The sequence below is a fragment of the Ornithorhynchus anatinus genome, chromosome 4 (genome assembly GCF_004115215.2).
Source record: "Ornithorhynchus anatinus isolate Pmale09 chromosome 4, mOrnAna1.pri.v4, whole genome shotgun sequence".
NCBI classification, from domain to species: domain Eukaryota; kingdom Metazoa; phylum Chordata; class Mammalia; order Monotremata; family Ornithorhynchidae; genus Ornithorhynchus; species Ornithorhynchus anatinus.
This window is the reverse complement of record NC_041731.1, coordinates 58,383,401-58,402,381: the sequence shown is the minus strand read 5'-3', so window position 1 is coordinate 58,402,381 and position 18,981 is coordinate 58,383,401. Positions and strand designations below refer to the sequence as shown.

Below are 18,981 nucleotides of genomic sequence, written 5' to 3'. Positions count from 1 at the left end.
TTCCCCATCAAACCTACTTTGCCAAATTACAATTGGAAAGTGAGAACACTAATCTAAAACGATACCCAAGTGGCCAGGATGCTTTATTTAGCATTTGGGCAGTTTTATAGAATAAACTGTTTCTTCAGTAGATTTGAAGTCTTTCTTTCTGCCTTAGACTGCAAGCTCTTACAGGACAAGGATTAAATATTATACAGAAACAACAATAGATGTATAAAAAGGCACAGCAGTGCAATTTTGGCAGTCATGGAAAGAAAAGCGCCATTAATTAATCCACCCTCCTCCCTTAGCTTCTTTTTGAAGCAGATACCTGCTTCAAACAGTGAGGGATTGCAGGAGATAATGATGATGAGGTTTTAAACGAAATAGCAGCTACTGCCCAGTTAAAATTAAAAGCATATTTTTGCTGAGGCCGTTCCATTTGATTACAACTCATATTATTGAAATTATCCAGGAGATGTTGAGGGTTTTTTTTCCAGTTCAGGAAGAACCAGTCTCATTATCATTTATTTACATTTGCTATACTGAGAAACTGAAATTGATTTCGTTCTTTTCTCAATTGAATTTTTCCAGAACAGTGTTTTAAACAGTAGATTCGTCATATTAAGTGATTGAATTGAAGTATTTACCGAAGAGTTATAAAGTGGTTGTAAATCTCAGCATACTAATAATGGCAGCATTTCTTTCCCTCTATAGGTAGTTAGCTTAGCGATTTGCAAATTCCTTAGGGGCTTCTGCTTCCCTGAACTTGCCTGGGAAGGGTTTTGGTAAATGCTCTCGTTCCAGAAATGTGAAGATACTATGCAAATTTTCAGTTGTTTTTTAAATAGTCTTGTGACAAAGTACTACAGTGTTTATAATATGCTGCTCTGAAGCTTTGTGTAATTGTTTTGTGTTTTTATAGAAATTGAAAGATAAATATTCAAGTCACACATCTGTCAGAACTTCTACCCAAATTCATAATAAAAGGTAAGTTGAAAGTGTTTCGATCAATCATATAAATAAATATTCAAGTCACACATCTGTCAGAATTTCTACTCAAATTTATAGTAAAAGGTAAACTGAAAGTGCTTCGATCAATCAGTCAATCCCTACTGTGTACAGAACACTGACTAACATTTGGGAGAGTACGATAGCATTAGAAAATACACTTCCTGCTCTCAAGCAGCTTACAGTATAGCAGGGTAGCCAGAGATAAAATCATTTGCAGATAGAAAAAGGGAGGAAAAATGGTCATGCAGATGAGTAAGTTCTTAGATTGTAGGGTGCTTAAATCAGTATGCACAGGATCAATCATTGCGACATACTGAGTGCCTGCTCTGTTCAGAGCACTGTACTAAGCACTTGGATGAGTCACTGGCATTTATCGCACAGTTACTATGTGCAGAACACTGTACTAAGTGCTTGGAAGAGTATATGATTCCTGCCCTCAAGGTTCTTACAATCATGGAAGGGGAGGCAGGCACTAAAATTGCAGGGAGGGAAAAGCAAAAGAGTTTTCAGACATTTTTGAAATGGTAACTGGGTAGTACCTAAGTTTTTAAGTGATGCCAAATTGCTGAAGGAAAACAGTACTCAAAACCATAGGGAAATGGGGTGGGGAGATGAGAGATTAGTCAGGTAAGGCCTCCTGGAGGAGATGGGTTTTTAGAAGGGCTTTGAAGATGGGGAGAGCAGTGGTTTGTTAGATGTGAAGAGGGAGGAAGTAACAGGCAGAAGGTTGGGTGTGAAAGAGTCTTCACTGCAAAGAAAGATTCAATAGTATTTATTTATGTAATAGTATTTATTTATTGAGCACTTACTATGTGCAGAGCACTGTACTAAGCGCTTGGAATGAACAAGTCGGCAACAGATAGAGACAGTCCCTGCCGTTTGACGGGCTTACGGTCTAATCGGGGGAGACGGACAGACGAGAATGAGGGCAATAAATAGAGTCGAGGGGAAGAACATCTCGTAAAAACAATGGCAACTAAATAGAATCGAGGCAATGTACATTTCATTAACAAAATAAATAGGGTAATGAAAATATATACAGTTGAGCAGATGAGTACAGTGCTGAGGGGATGGGAAGGGAGAGGGGGAGGAGCAGAGGGAGATGGGGGGAAAAGAGGGTTAAGCTGCGGAGAGGTGAAGGGGGGGTGGTAGAGGGAGAAGAGGAGCTCAGTCTGGGAAGGCCTCTTGGAGGAGGTGAGTTTTAAGTAGGGTTTTGAAGAGGGGAAGAGAATCAGTTTGGCGGCGGTGAGGTGGGAGGGCGTTGCAGGACCGCAGGAGGACGTGGCCCAGGGGTCGACGGCGGGATAGGCGAGACCGAGGGATGGTGAGGAGGTGGGCGGCAGAGGAGCGGAGCGTGCGGGGTGGGCGAAAGATGAGAATGAGGTGTAGTAAATTGGCTTGGGTGGAGTGAAGTGTACTTGCTGGGGTGGAGTGGGAGAGGAGGAAGGATAAGTAGGGGAAGAGAGTTGATTGGGTATCTTAAAGTCAGTGGTCAGGTGTTTCTACTTGATAGGGAGAATAATGATCAGTGGGGGTTTTAAGAAGTTGGGAGAGATGCCCAAAATTGTGTTTTTGAAAAGTGATCCGTGTAGCAGAGTGAAGTATGGACTGAGGTGGGGAGAGAATAGAAACAGAAAGGTTAGCGAGGTAGCTGAGGCATGTCAATCAATCAGTGGTATTTATTGAGTGCTTACTGTGTGCAGGACACTGTACTAAGCTTTTGGGAGAGCACAGTGCAACAGAGGTATAGGACACATTCCCTCCCCACGACGAGCTGGCAGTCTAGAGCTTGGACTAGCATGGTGGCAGTTTGGATGGAGAAGGAGTTGATTCTGGAGATATATTAGAGAACTGACAGGATTTGGGGACAGACTGATGATGGGGCTGGAGAGAGAGAGAGAGAGGAGTCAAGGATAATGCCATGGTTTTAGGGATTAAGGGGAGGGGAGGACAGAGGTTTTGTCAACTGCGATGGGAAAGTTAGGAGGAGGAGAGGAATCGGGAGGGACGATGAGTTCAGTTTTGGAAGTGTGCTTGGGAAGCAGAGTGGCCAAATGGAAAGAACATGGGCCTTGGAGTCTGAGGACCTGGGTTTTAATCCTGACTTTGCCACTCGTTTGGGGTTTCAGGCAAGGCACTTAACTTGCTGAGTTTCACTTTCTTCATCTGTGAGCTCCACGTGGGAAAGGGACTGTGTCCAATATAACTATCTTGTCTCTACCCCAGCATTGGGTACAGTGCTTGGCATATAGTAAATGCTTAACGAATAGCTTACTTGTCATTATTATTAGGGTGCCAGCAGGACATTCTTGAAGTGATGTCCTGGAGTCAGGATTAGACGTGTCATGTGAATGGTGAATAGTTGGTGGGATACGATCTAAGAAGAAAATTCAGTTTTGGAAAAAAAAGAAAAATGCCACAGTGAACAACTGCCATGATGAGTTTAGAAAATATTTTTATTGTCATTTCAACCACATCAACATTATGTAGCAAAGCATTGCTTTTCAGAAACCAATAGTAATACCATGGAAATGGCTCATGGTTTTGTGACTATAAGTAAAGGACGTTTTTGTACTAAATATTACTACCATTGTAGGTAACAGTCTGCCGTAAAATAACGAAGTGTGAAAGTTTGCTCAGAATTAATGTTCTGTTACATTCTTCGATGTTTACTTTGTTCCTTTGGCTAATGCATGGCGTGTGGTATAATATTTCTGTGACTTAATGATTTACTTGTTGAGCTATTTTAACTCTTTGAGCATCCCTGAATGTGCAGATTACATTCAGGAAAACAGCACTCATAACCATAGAATACATATCTATTCCCAAAAACATTAGATTTGTTGAAAAGATCTATTTTGGTTACTGGAGCATAAAATCAATGTAGGTGAAATTCACTTTCCTTTTTATATGTATTTGTTAAACATGTCTAGATGCTGTCCAGTGTACCTTGGTGGAAGCTCCGCACCATGGGGTATTGGAACAAATATTTCACAGAGGTAGGAAATCCCCCAAATAGTACATTGTTAGCATTAGTATAGTCCTTTTTTATATAGGTTCCATGCTTTTTCAATTGATTTTATATGACAGAAACACCTGTTCATGTGATATGAACTAGGTGCTACTGATATTTATTTACTGTTTGCTAGATACATTTCTACAAGTACTCCAAAAAAATTTTTTTACAATTCCTTCAAAAAAGCCTACCTATTTCTCTCTACCCTGATCTCATATGAAATAGCTATCCTGACCCTTTAGGTTGCAGAGAGGGAGTGTAATACAAGAGGAAAAATCAATCAGTGGTATTTATTGAGTGCCATCTGTATGCAGGGCACTGGACTAAGTGAAAAGTTCTTTCATTCCTTTGTGTCGTTTAACTACAACAGGTACGTTTTAGATGGAAATTAGCACTGCTTGGCATTTGCGGTGAGAAAATATTATTATGAGAGTCATACCCATATTCTGTTTAGTTTTAGGGACTGTAAGCCCAGAAACTATCCCAACCCAACCCAGTGTTCCAAACCAGGAGAAGAAATCCCACACAAAGGGAGACCCAAATACAATCTGGCAGATATAGTTCACCGAAGACTCCTACTCTTTCTTGCATCCTGCTTTCCTCCTCTTGCCTTTCCCCTGCTCCATTCCCACATTCCTGTAATCTTTATTAGGCCCGACAAAGGCAATCAAAGATATACCGAAACTTGGGTGGAGGCTTTCGGGAGACTCAAGAAAGGAGAAAAAGACCATTAACACCGTTCCTGATCATCTACAAATCTGAGTCCTGATTTGGGAGGAAAGGAAGATTCCACAGGTCCATATTAACATTTTCAAGGAATGGCGAAGCTTCGTCCATTTTGCTGTCAGTGTGGCATAGAGATCAGGTCTGCTCCTTTCTCGCCCTTACTAAAGGTGGCAACATGTCTACTAGTTCATTCATTCATTCATTCAATAGTATTTATTGAGTGCTTACTATGTGCAGAGCACTGTACTAAGCGCTTGGAATGAACAAGTCAGCAACAGATAGAGACAGTCCCTGCCGTTTGACGGGCTTACAGTCTAATTGGGGGAGACAGGCAGACGAGAACAACGGCAATAAATAGAGTCAAGGGGAAGAACACCTCATAAAAAGAATGGCAACTAAATAGAATCAGGGTGATGTACATCTCATTAAACAAAATAAAATAAATAGGGTGATAAACATATATACAGTTCCCCCCCAAGCGCTTAGTACAGTGCTTTACACATAGTAAGTGCTCAGTAAATATGATTGATTGAAAAATGGGTTATGGATATGTACATAAGTGCTGTGGGGCTGAGGGTGGGGTGAATACCAAAAGCCCAGAAGATACAGCTCCAAAGCTTATAGGCATCACAGAAGGGAGGGGGATAAGGGGCATCATTATAGGTGAGCAAGAGCCAGCTTTTTGGTCACTCCTTCCTAGGGGAAAAACAAATCTCGCGGGCCACATAAAATTTTCAGACCCACCTATTTCTGAAAAGTGTTTGCAAGCCTAGGTTATTCCAAAGATTGGAATGAATTATGATCTAACAGTGAATTTCAAGCAATAAAATGATTTCCTAACTGTAAGCTGGTGGTATTTTTGTGAGGATAGTGTTTAGAGGGAACCGTGGTAGTGTAAGTGGACTTGATTAAAATACTATATTTTAAATTCTATTCAAAAGTTACATTATTAATTCGACATTACGGTTGAGATTTTGCACATATAGAATGTCAGGAAATTGAGGTGTGGTTCTCACAGCAGTCATAAGTCAGTTAAAATTGCATATTTGTACTAAAGCATTAAAGTTAACACTCTCCACAGTTACATAATAAACTATAAAAGTATAAAGAAATATGTTCTAATAATTGGGGAACCATAATTTTCTATTTCCTGCTTTGAACATTCAAAAATCTCAATTTAACCTTGCCTTATGTAACTCTTTAATGTTTTTGTTTGGAACATGGAAAATTATTAATGTAATAAAAATTATGGAGCAGAGCGTAAGAGTACAGAACATCAGTTTTGCAACTTAGATTTCATTAAAGTTAATATTTTTGGAGCATTTTTTTCTCATGGAAAAACAGTAGCTGCCAATTCTCAAACTCTTCCTGGCCTGAAATTTTCTAAGTTGAACAAATGTGAAGAGAGGATCCGAAAAATATTTTAAACCCTCTGTTTGGTATGTGAAAATGGCTGAGTGAATTACACTTTTGAAAAAGTTCCCTTTTGAATTAGGGACAAAGATGAGAAGTTTCATCATGAAATAGCAGTAGTAGAAATAATAGCATTTATTGTGTGCCTTTCTGGATCTGTGCTCTGAATTAAGCCAGTGGAGAATACAAAACAAAGAAGTGACATTTTCCTTGCCTACAAGGGGCTTTCATTTTAATGGGGTGGGGAGACAGGTACAGAAATATTTAAAAAATGTAAATTGCCCTTACCTTGTGTGTTTCATCTTTCCTCATGTGTCTGTCACCAACCTTTACTCTAAAGTCGTGAGCCTCTTGGAGACCAGGGACTGGTCTCTAACACATCTGGGTATCCTTTCCTAGTGCTCTGCGAAGAGTAGATATTTAAACACTATCACTCTTTACCAGGTGGGATTTCAGGAGGGCTGTGAATACAAGGGAGGGCTGTAGTCTGTCAGATTTAGGAAGGGAGGGGATTTTGAGCCAGAGGAAAAAAAAGAGTGAGGTTAAATTAGAAGGTCGCCGTGGAAGGCATGAAGAGAGCGAGACTAGAGTAGCGGGTGAAGAGCACAGATGTGAAAAGAGAGGGCAGGGTGGAGAGTCTTGAAGCCCATTGTGATCGGGTTGTTGCAGAGGGACATAGGAAGGAAGCGTTATTTTTATGTCTGTCTCCCTCTCAAGGCTGTAAACTCCATGTGAGCATCTACCAACTCTTTTGTCCTCTCCCAGGCGCTTAAGACAGTGTTCTACACACAGCGCTGAGTAAATACTACTGATTGATCGATTGATGGTGGCACTAAAACCCTGCAAGTTTATGATGAGTTCTCCGAGGAGAGTGAGGGTAGCTAAAGAAGTTAGGGACCCAGGGCAAAGCTTGTGGAATGCTCACAGAAGTGGATGAAAGGCAGAAGAGCCAGCGAGCCAAACTGAGGAACATTTAGAGAGGGAGAAGGAGAAACAGGTCAAATACCGTGTCAGCCAAGCCCGATAGTATTTTGAAGAGGAAGGAGTGGTCCATAACGTCCATGGCAGCTGAGAGGATCGTGTTGGAGAATAGCTCTTTGGATTTGGCTAGTAAGTGGTCACTTATGAGCCTAGGAAGTATTGTCCCCTAAGATACATATTGGTCAAAAGTTTGACGTAGCAGGTTCAGAGGAAATGAAGCCAAAACGAAGTGTGTTTTGTTTTTTTTGTTTCATTTCTATGGTCTTCGTTAAGTGCTTACTGGGTGCCAGGTATTGTACTAAGCACTGGGGTAAACACAAACTCATCAGGTTGGACACAGTCCATGTCCCACATGGGGCTCACTGTCTTAATCCCCGTTTTACAGATGAGGTAACTGAGGCATGGGGAAGTTAAGTGACTTGCCCAAGGTCATACAGCAGATAGTGACAGAGCTGGGATTAGAACCCAGTGTGTTTGATCAGGTCCAGGAGTTTAGATAGGAATAGGAGCAGGGCAAGAGGCGATAGCTGGAAAGGCCTGTGGGATCATGGAGAGTCTTTATCATATGATGCAGCTCGCCTGGGTTTGAAGGCGGAGGAGAAGGAGTCTTTAGAGAGTGAAAGAGGGGATGACAGTGGGAACTGGTGATTTAGGAGGTGGAGGGGATGAATTTAGAGAGCAGGCAGGGACTTCCTTTTGAAAAATAGCTGGGAAGCAGGAGAAAGCACCTGTAGAGTGGTGGGATGGTCGGGGAAATTGAGGAAATTTATTTTTAAAGACAACATGAGGAAAGGTACCTCCTATCCCAAGTAGGTATCCCAAACAGAAACTCAAATTTCCCATCCAGATATTCTGTCCTTGAATCAAGTTTAGAAATCATCATTTAAACTCTGTGTTGTTTTGTTTTTTAATTATTTTATTTAAGGAAGTGCATGTGAATTTAATGAATTATTATTTGGAATTCTTGATTGGAAAATGGGAAGTTACCCAAATTGGCCTGCCTTTTGTGAAACAGAGTACACTATTCATTTGTTAGTGCATGGAAAAACATTCTGTTAACTGCCGTCTTTACATAGGTGGCTGGATCTTTAGTGTATTAGGCATGGAATGGGCACATAGTAAAGTAGAGTTGAAGTTTCAAGAAAATTCTATTTTTAATTTGGGTAGGGATGAAATTTGGACTGAAAAGCCAAAATATAGCCCAATAGTTATCAAAGCAGCATGACCTAGTGGATAGAGCATGGGCCTGGGAGTCAGAAGGACCTATGATCTAATCCTGACTCTACCACTCCTCTGTTGTGTGACCCTGGGCAAGTCATTTAACTTCTCTGTGCCTCAGTTACCACATCTGTAAAATGGGGATTAAGATTCTGAGCCCGATGAGGGACAGGGACTGAGGCCAACCTGATTTGCTTGAATCCACCCCATCACTTAGTGTAGTGCTTGGCACATAGTAAGTGCTTAACAAATATCATTAAATAAATAAATCTTTTTAACATAATCTCTCTTCAACATGAGTATCTTACTATAGCAATTGTTATCGTTTATATATAGCAAATATCTATCAATGGTATTTATTGAGCACTTATTGTGGGCAGAGTACAGTACAAAGTTGGTAGACGCATTCCCTGCCCATAACAAGCTTACAGCTGGAGAGGGAGACAGACATTAATGAAATAATAGATATCTACAAAAGTGCTGTGGAGCTGAGGAGAGGGTAAATACATCAGTCATGTTTATTGAGCATTCACTATGGGCAAGAGTGTTGTACTAAATGCTTGGGAGAGAGAGTACAATACAACAGAATTAGCAGACGTGTTTCTTGCCCATAATGAGCATACAGTCTCGAGGGGGAGATAGACTTTAATATGAATACATATTTTGTAATATATAATTTAAAGATGTAATTAAGTGCTGTGGGGTCAGAGGTGGGTGAACTATGTATTTCATTTAACACACTTTCAGAAATTTTGGGTGTTTTTTCTTTGACTAGAACATGTGACCAGCTGCGCTGTACAGCATGTGATTTCCGTGTGTTAAGTTTCGACGACTATCTGTGGGATAAGTCATGTGATTACCTATTTTTCAGGTATGTCTTTTATAGTACTATATAGACAGTTAATATTGAAGCCAAATTTTCTAGTACCTAAAACAGAGATGGCCAGTCCTTTAGGCTGGTGGACCACTTATGGAGTTTTCAAAGCTCCTGTTGGCCCCACATTTCTCTCCGTTATTACAGAATGATTGAAGGAGGGGTTAAGATGCAGAAATCCATCCACTTTCACCTGCCACAGCTCCTAACCTTCTCTGACCTAGCCAGATCCACTCCCAGATTGGGAAGAGTCCTTTGGTCAGATCTGGACTGCAGTCCATATTTAGCTACTTTGGTTTGAAGTATAGCACCCTCCAGTTATTGCCCCACCTCCCTCCCCTATCATTCCTCTTCAGATTTCTCAAGAGGGTTATTTACACCGTCTCCACTTCCCATCCTCCAATTCTATCCTTGATCCACTCCAATCTGTACAGCCCTCTGTACAATAACCCTCTGACCTTCTTGCCAAATCTTCTGTTCTCTACTCTTTCCTAATCCTCCTAGACCTCTCAGCTGTCTCGACACTGTAGACCACCCCGTCTCCTAGAAACTTTATCCAAACTTGGCTTCAATGACATGGTCCTCTCCTGGTTCTCTTCCTATCTCTCTGATCATTCCTTCTCAGTTTCTTTAGCAGGCTCCTCTGCCTCCCATCCTCTGAAAGGGGGGAAGGCGGTTCTTCAAAGCTTAGTCCTAGGATTCCCTTGAACTTGGAAGCCCTTGGGGAACTCATTTGCTCCCCTGGTTTCAACTACCATCTCTCTGCGGATGATTCCCAGATCTACGTCTCCAGCCCTGACCTCTCTCCTCCTCTGCAGTCTCGCATTTCCTCCTGCCTTCAGGACAGCTCTACCTGGGTGTCCTGCCGACATCTCAAACTAAACATATGCAAAACAGGAACTCATCTTCTCACCCAAACCCTGTCTTCCCCCGTCTTTCCCATCACTGTAGACAATACCACTATACTTCCTCTCTCACAAACCTTGACGTTGTCCTCGAGTCACGTCTCTTTCAGTGTCACCAAATTCTGTCGTCTCCACAACACTGCTTCGGATGAGCCCTCTCCTCTCCATCCAAGCTGCTACCGTGCTGATCGGAGCACTTATCTTATCCTGCCTTGACTTCTGCATCTGCCTCTTTGGTCTCCATGCCTCCTGTCTCTCCCAACTTCTGTCCATACCTCACTCTGCCGTCAGGTCATTTTTCTGTAAAAACGTTGAGTCCATGTCTCCCCACTGTTCGGGAACCTCCAGTGGTTGCTCATGCACCTCCATATCAAAGAGAGACTCCTTACCATCATCTTTAAAGCACTCAGTCGGCTTTGCCCCATCCTACCCTCACTTATCTTCGACTACAGCCCAGCCTGCAGACTTCACTCCTTTGATGCCAGCTTACTCACTGTGCCCTGATCTCGTCTATCTCGCCTCTGACACCTTTCCCCCATCCTCCCCCTAGCCTGGAACTCCCTCCCCCTCCATTCACTCCAGACCCCACCCTCCTCAAAGCATTATTAGGGTAAACTGTCCACAAAAGGCCTTCCCAGATTAAGCCGCCTTTTACCTGGTTCCCGCTCCCTTCTGCATCATCTATATCCTTGGATCTGTGTCTTTTGGGTATTTGATATTTGTCCCACCCTCAACTCCACAGCGTCTCTGTACGTATTTTCAAATTATATATTTTAAGTTATTTATATGAATGTCTCTCTCCCTGCTAGACTGTAAGCTTATTATGGGCAGGGAGCATGTCTGCCAACTTGATTATATTGTACGCTCCCAAACGCTTAGTACAGTACTCTGCAGAGTGCAAGCACTCAATAAATACCATTGTTGATGATGTTAATAGTAATAATTATGGTATTGGTTAAGTGCTTACAGGCACTGTTCTAAACACTGAGATACAAGATATTGGGGTGGGACACAGATCCTGGCCCAAAGGGTTCACAGTCTAAATTTCATTTTACAGATGAAGGAATTTAGGCATAGAGAACTAAGGTGACTTGCCCAAGATCACACGGCAGACAAGTGGCAGAGCCAGGATTAGAACCCAGGTCCTTCTGACTCCCAGGGCCATGCTGCTTCTCTCTAATGACGATGACAAATCGGGCTGTTCTGGAGGAGTGTTTGACTTTCCGACTAATAGGCATGTGATGCTGTTTTAACCTAGGGCCCATTTTGCTGCAGTGTGTTACATGGGCCCTTAGTAATCTGAAGTACTTCTCCAAAAGTCCCTACCAGAGAATAACTCTAAACACTAGAATCAATAATTTGGAAGTGCATGGGTGTGCCCCTCTCTAGCACACTCCCTAAATTTTTTTGCTGTACTATATAGTGTCATTTGCTAATAATGAGTAAAGTACTTGCCCCCACACAATTGATTAATGAAGGTTTTATTTCTACCTTCCAACTGCCTTTAGTACTTTTTATATTTATTTTGCAGAGTACATTTTACAGGGCATTTTATAATCAGTGCAGTGGCCTTGGGTATTGTTTACAGGCGGCCTAGGTCAAGCTTAGGTTCACTTTCCCGTCTTTTAAGTGGAGAATCGATACCGAGTAACTTGCAAGGTGAAATTCAAACCGTTTCGATCCAAGCACACTAAATGAACTAAACTGGAGAAATAGAGAAAAATATTTTAAAGATAGACATATGCTAGATATTTAAATTGTTCACGGAGATATTTAAATTGTTCACGGACTCCCATTATGTCCACTTCTCAGATCGGTGGAGCTTCAGGTAAGTGCTAAAGATGTGAATCCTGGTGAAAACGTTGGACCGTGAAATGCCAGCAAATGGTTCAGGCTGCAGTTGTTCCTAACTAAAAGATGTCCAAGTAACCACCAGAGGGCACATAGCAACTTGCATATAACACTTCGATGGTAAGATTAATGATAGGCGGAGAAAATGTCCTTTTCCTTTTCCTTATTTTTTTGAAAATTTGCTAGTTGGCATCCCTGGAACGAATGAAATTTCTCTCATTTTCACTGTTAAAGAATCTCTTTGGGGCGGTTGATAAATTTACCTCATTTTGATTTCATGTGAAAGTACAATTATCCCTTACCCTTTCTTTCCAGACCTTTATTAAGCTTCGTAAATGCCTACGGAGACCGTTGATACTACTTACTTTTAGATTATAAAAGCCAGATCTTTACTGAGAGGGCTACAGTTAGGATTGAGACCTCTTAACTGAAAAGCAACATGGCGTAGCGGATAGAGCACGGGCCCGGGAGTCCGAAGGTCACGGGTTCTAATCCCAGCTCCGCCATGTGTCTGCTGTATGACTTTGGGCAAGTCACTTTGCTTCTCTGGGCCTCAGTTATCTCATCTATAAAACGGGGAATGAGCCTGTAAGACCTCTGTGGGAGAGGGACCCTGTCCAACTCAATTGCTTGTATGCACCCCAGTGCTGAGTACAGTGCCTGGCACGTAGTAAGTGCTTAAATACCATAATTATTATGATGATTAACTCAGGGTACAGGGGAAAACACTGACTGGATGTAGTAGTGCATGTTCTATTTTTCTTTAAGCGGGGTGGGAACAGTAGCCTTCGGTGCAGGAGCTATATCAGGTATGGAAAACAGAACTCTAGAAACTCAGAACAACGTCCTGAGAAGCAGCATGGCCTAGTGGACAGAGCAGGTGCCCGGGAGTGAGAAGGACCTGGGTTCTAATCCCGGCTCCACCGCTTGTCTGCAGTGGGACCTCGGGCAAGGCATTTGACTTCTGACCCTCAGTGATCCCATCTGTAAAATGGGTATGTGGACTATGTCCAACCTGATTCGCTTGTATCTGCCCCAGTGCTTAGTACAGTGCCTGGCCCATAGTAAGTGCTTAACAAATTACATCCCCAGACTCCCCCCCCAATAAAAAAGGAAAAAAAAACTTTACAGTTTATAGGGCTGGCATGGGTCATCCTGAGCCTTTAGAGATGAGTGGGATGTAGATTGCAACAGCACGTCTGGGGAAATCCCTGTGCTAATTCAGCTGTCTCTGATCCCTAGGTCACTTCGTGCAGTTTCCTCTGCTGGCTCAGAACTCCCTGCTTTCCCCTTTTCCCTCGTGACCCTCGGTGGCATTAGAGGTGACGACTTCCCAGCCGCCCACACTCTATCTAGGTTAGCGGGAAATTAAAGATGAGACAATTGGGATAAGGAGAAAGGAATCCTTGCTACCAGAAAGAAGAGGATCACCGTCTCCTCATCCCCTGTTTGTAGTAGAAATTAATAATATGTGAACACTTATTCTGAGCAGAGCACTGTACCAAGTCCTTGAGAGAGCACAACAGACTTAGCAAACATGTTCCCTGCCCTCAAGGAGTTAACAATCCGGCAGGATAGGCAGGCACTAAAATTTAAATCTAGCTATGTAAAAGCAGCTGAGGGGGTATATGTATGCAAGGGCTGAAAGAGGGTGGGGAAAAGAACGGTTAATCAGAGAAGACCTCCTAGAGGTATGATTTTAGGAGGGCTTTGAAGGTGGAGCGAGCAGGGTCTGCCTGAGGTGAAGGGAGTAGGAGTTCCAGGCTGGAGCGAGGATGGTGGAGAGGGAGGGAAGAACAAGGCACAGTAAGTAGGTTGGCTTGAGAGGAGCAAAATATATGCTCTGGGTATAGCTGAAGAGGCCGTTGAGGACCATAGAGCTAACAGTTGGGAGTTCCTCCTTGATAACGGAGAGGAATGGGCAGTCACTGGAGGTCAAGTAAGGAGATGTGTGCAAAAATGATGCAGGGAGCAGCTAAGTAGGGACAGGATGGGGGAAGAGACGCAATAATCGAGATGGGGTACGACCCCTTCTTACCTCACCTCCCTTCTCTCCTCCTACGTCCCGACCCGCGCACTCTGCTCCTCTGGTGCTAACCTCCTCGCTGGGCCTCCATCTCGCCTGTCTCCCCGCCGCCCCCGGCGTTGAGCTTGAAGTGGCGGCGGGATATCCATGTGAAGATGCAAGATTTTGGAAGGAGAAGAGGGATCGGGGGTGGGGGGTCATCTACGTAGAGGTTGAAATCATGAGAACAGATGAGCACCCCAAGGGAATAAGTATGGAACTGAGCCCTGAGGCAACCCCGCAGATGGAAAGCAGAAAGGAACTGCCAGAAAGGTAATAATAATTATGGTATTAAGCGCTTACCGTGTGCAAGGCACTGTAGCATTCACTAGGGTGACTACAAGCAGATACAAGCAAAGGTAAGGGGAGAAACAGAAAAGGACAGCATCAGCCAAACCTAGGGCAGTTAGTATCACATATAAAAATGGGAATAAGATCACTGTTTTCCCTCCTCCTTAGAGCGTAAACCCTGTGTGGGCCTAGGACTGTGTCCTATCTACTCCAACCTTTAATACTTTACACCTTGCAAATAATAATTATACTGTTATGATATTTGTTTTTAAAGGCAATCTAGAGGTTGTGGAGGATCAGGAAAGAGTAAAGGCAATTTACTTCCTTGGAGAGAGCAGTGGGTAGTCTGAAAGTTCCTTGAGAGCAGGCATTATGTCTACCAACTGTATTCTCCCACTTGCTTAGTAGAGTGCTGTGCACAAAGTAAGCACTCTAAATACCACTGATTCGGTGACCCAGAGGGGTAGAAGCCATACTGCAGAGTCAAGGAGGGATTTGGAGGGGAGAAAGTGGAGACAGAGGCTATTAACCACCTTAGTTATAATTCATTTTCCCTGTACTGCTTGCTGGTGGTAAATTTGCATTCTGGGATATATTTTTGATGGCAGTTACCCACGGGATCCAATTCAGTGGAATTATAAATAAAAATTGCAGCCATTCCATAACCCTGATTTTTCTCTTCAAACTGGTTGCTCAGTGGTCTGCTCAGTGCTTTCTTTGGTTCATTGAGCAGTCAGTTAAAAGATAAAAAAAAAATCAACATCAGTAAAAGAAAAGTCTGTAGGCAAGATGTATTTAGTACTTTAAATAAAATACTCAGCATGTATAAACAATGGAGTATACGCTCTTCAATGCTACATTGCCGGTGCTACTTATTTCCCTGTCTTTATTAATAGGAATAACATGCCAGAACTCGGCAAATTAAAAGCCAGATTGGTAAAGAAGAAGGGAACCCGAGCCTACGCCTGCCAGTGCAGCTGGAGATCCGTTGAAGAGCTTATTGATCTCCAAACAGCCCAGCGGCTTCATTGGGTGTGTGGTCAACATAAAGGATGAAGCCTTCTCACGCGCTGGCTAACGCTTTGAAATGTCTTGTACCCGAGGACAAGCATTTAGCCCCAGGATAGAACCCCGTCCAACCGACAGAAGACGATTGACATTTTTAATGTCAGTTCAGATGGGTAGTTGGACTGTGGAGGACAAACGCCGTAAATCATTCTTTTCTAGGTAGTCACTGAATTCAGCCCAAGTTCGGTTTCTCCACGATCCCGACGCGTGCCCTCCTGCTCATCAGAATCCCGCCAGGCCTCACCGAACTGGCAGACCTCACCCTCGGCGACACCGACAGCAGGGGACCCAACGTCTACGGTTTTTGCCGGATCGTGGTTTGGATCAGGACTGTCACCATTGTAACGGGAGAAACCGGCAAACCTCTTGGCGACACTATTAGAGGTGAACGAACATCTCCGGTTCTAGGGAAACACGGTTTGCACCGTCGCCGTTTTAACGGGAGAAACTGTCAGGCGGGCAGAGGTTGCAGACCCCAACTCTATCGAAACTTGTTCCATATGGCTAATATCGGGCCCGCATCAACTTCCAGCCGACACCTCGCCAAGATGCACGGAATGATTCCGTCTCCATACCATCGGGGCAAGACGATAAGCGGTGGCTTCGTACGGATACTCTGAACAGTGGACGGGTTGTTGGCCGAGCGCGCGTATGTGCCGAACAATTCTGCTATTGATGGTGTCGCCACTCCACTCAGACATCTTAAAGGGCTTCCGGAAGAGGTCTGCTGGGCGGCGGATGGTAGTGATTTTTCTCTTTGGAGCAGATGTCCAACTGCTGCAACCTGGGATGATAGGTGGTGAGGATTTGTTACCGTACACCCGAGAGCACTTTAGGACTCAGTATGATTACCTCTGGCAAAACCGCATCTTCTTCCAGGTCTGGGGGTGCCCGAAGGACTCTGAAAAAGCCGAGGTATGTCACCAACACTTTTTCAATATGTCCCATCTTCAGGGAATCGATCCCCCTTTTGCAACAGTGACCCGCTGGGTGTGCTGTTACAGTGAGAGGACTTGCCGTGGCTCCAAAACCTTACGGTATGTATGTTCTGCCCAAGTGATCCCATCTCCTGGAACAAAGAGCAAATTGTGATTATCTCCTTTACTGGATGAAAAAATCAGCCATTGCCTAGAGAAGGTAAGGGAGGAAAGCATGCATTCTTGGGCCCAAAAGAAAAATAGGATCAACAGTGGAGCCTCAGTGTGACCACTTCAACAAAAATAAAACAAGGAAATGGTGGCACAACCGTTCAATTCCCTGCTTCCTCCATGCCAAGGAAGAGAGCATGGGAATTATCATATTCCCTGGAGTACCAGTAAGGAGGCTCTTTTTCCACTACTTTAAGCCTCTTAGTAGTAGGGATGTTATGTAAATGGCTGAAAAGGCACAATGGGTTATAATTTATGAATCCTTAACTTCCATTCTTGTGTCCTGCCTAATTAAAGATGCATTTCATCAATAAATTCTAAGCTCCGGCAGGGGAGAGAACATATCTATCAACTCTTGAATTGTACTCTCCCAAGTGCTTTGTTCGGTGCTCTGCGCACAGTATGTGCTCCATAAACACCATTGAATTATTTACGGGTTGCCTACTGTGGCAGAGCCCTGAATTAAACACTTGGCAGAGTACAGTCAAGGTAGTGGACGTGATTCTACCCTCAAAGAATTTTCAGTCTAGTTATCAGCATCTCGTGTGTGGGCTACACACAGATGATGATAAATGTATTCTATTAAATTTCAATAATATAAGAAGAACCAGCTATCCTGAGAATCAGTCAAGCCCCATCCATTCAAGCCTAGAAGTGTTAACCGGGGTATTAATATGCTGCCCAGGCATATTTTATTTACATTAGAAACTAGAAAATTCCTATTCATCGTATTAATTTTAGTAAAAAAATATTTCCCACACTTTGAGGAGACCCAAATAGCTCTCCAGATTTTTTTCATAGTTGTATCTGTGAAGACAGTCGATATTCATATAGTTTAACTAGCGTGTAATTTCAGTTCACAGTGTACTAAGATGGCTAGGTAAATATATACTTAGAACAGAGAGCATTTAAACAGGATATCACTAAGGCAAAAAAAGTGGGGTGTTATTTTAATAGCTGAGGATCAACTTATAAACTTTAGTATTACCCTATTTAAAATATTAAATTGAGAGCAAAGAGTATTTATGTATCTTATTCTGTTAAAGATTATAATTCAAATAAAGTATGATTATTTTTAATAACATGGAGAAGATTATAATCATTTCTCTTATATAAGGGTAGATTGTTTTCAGATGAATTGTTTAAAAAATGCAGATGTTTTAATCTGTGTCTTCAATGTATTTCTCATTCTGGGCAATAGCAACAGACTAACCTCTTCCACTCAGAGTCATAATTACTGGTTGGTTGTTCACATTTTCTTTACTCTTTATTGAAGATAATATTCTGTTCTCCCTCCTCCTTAGTCTGTGAGCCCCATGTGGGACCTGATTATCTTGTTACCCCAGCACTTAGTACAGTGCCTGGAATATAATAATCACTTAAATACTACAGTTATTATTCTGTAGGTTAATTGCAAAGTGCTATTATGTACAAAGCAAAAATTGACCACTTTCGGAGGACATAAAGTCCGCCCCTTTTTTTTTTTTTTTAACGTCCAAAATATCTAGGCCCACACCAACCCGATCCTGGACTTTTATTGCAGATCATGTCTAACTGAAGCCTGGTGGAAAGAGCCAGGGCCTGGAGGAACAGAGACCTGAGTTGTTGGTGTTTATTCTTATTTTTAGGTACTTGTTAAGCACTTAGTATGTGTCAACCACTGTTCTAAGTGCTGGGGTAGGTACAGATCAGTTAGGTGAGACACAGTCCCCGTCCCACAAGGGGCTCACCGATTATAGGAGAGAGAACAGATATCGAACCCTCCTTGTACAGTTGAAGAAACTGAGGCACATAGATCTGCCCAAGGTCATACCGCCAGCAATTGGCAGAGGTGGGATTAGAACCCAGGTCCTCTGATTCCAAGGCCCCCGCTCTTTCCAACAGGCCACGCCGCGTCTCAGGCACAGGGTAGCCGTTGCCTGCCGTGTGGCCTCGGGCGGATCACTTCACCCCGTGCCTCCGTTCCACCATCCGTCAAATGGGGATAAGTGACTTATTCTCCTTCCTTCTAAGATTAGTCATTCCCTTCTGTGTCACCTAGGCACTTGATACACCCTCAGGCCCACGGCACTTAATACACATATCCGTAATTTATCTATACCATAGTCTGTCTCCCCCACTAGATTGTGAGTCACTTGTGAGCAGAGAACATATCTGCCCACCTCTGTTGTACTCTCCCAAGTGCGATACAAGTACTGTGCATACATTAAGGACTCACTAAATACCATTGATTGATAATAAGAATGTTTTAAGCACTTGTGCTGTACTAGATAAAAGAGCATCAGATTGGACGCAGTCTAAGTAGGAGGGGGAATAGGTAGTTAATCCTCATATTAGAGATGGCTTTGCACACAGTAAGCGCTCAAATCCGACCGAATGAAAGACGAGGAAACTGAGGGACAAAAGTTAAGCGGTTTGCTGAAGTTAACATG

General features: G+C 43.0%; 1 protein-coding gene across 4 annotated transcripts in view; it reads left to right on the top strand.

The window, feature by feature from the left end:
* The window catches only part of C4H8orf37 (chromosome 4 C8orf37 homolog), a 35,975-nt gene that overhangs the window by 8,401 nt on the left and 8,593 nt on the right, over positions 1–18,981 (top strand). For 2 of the 4 annotated variants that reach the window (XM_029062400.2, XM_029062401.2), the window contains exons 3-6: positions 905–969; positions 3,927–3,992; positions 9,123–9,218; positions 15,230–17,637. In XM_029062400.2, coding sequence (XP_028918233.1) covers positions 905–969; positions 3,927–3,992; positions 9,123–9,218; positions 15,230–15,389 — 387 coding nt within the window. In that variant the 3' untranslated portion in view covers positions 15,390–17,637. Of the gene's footprint in view, positions 1–904; positions 970–3,926; positions 3,993–9,122; positions 9,219–15,229; positions 17,638–18,981 lie in introns of those variants that run through there. The other 2 variants (XR_005659948.1, XM_029062402.2) reach the window with 2 other exon arrangements.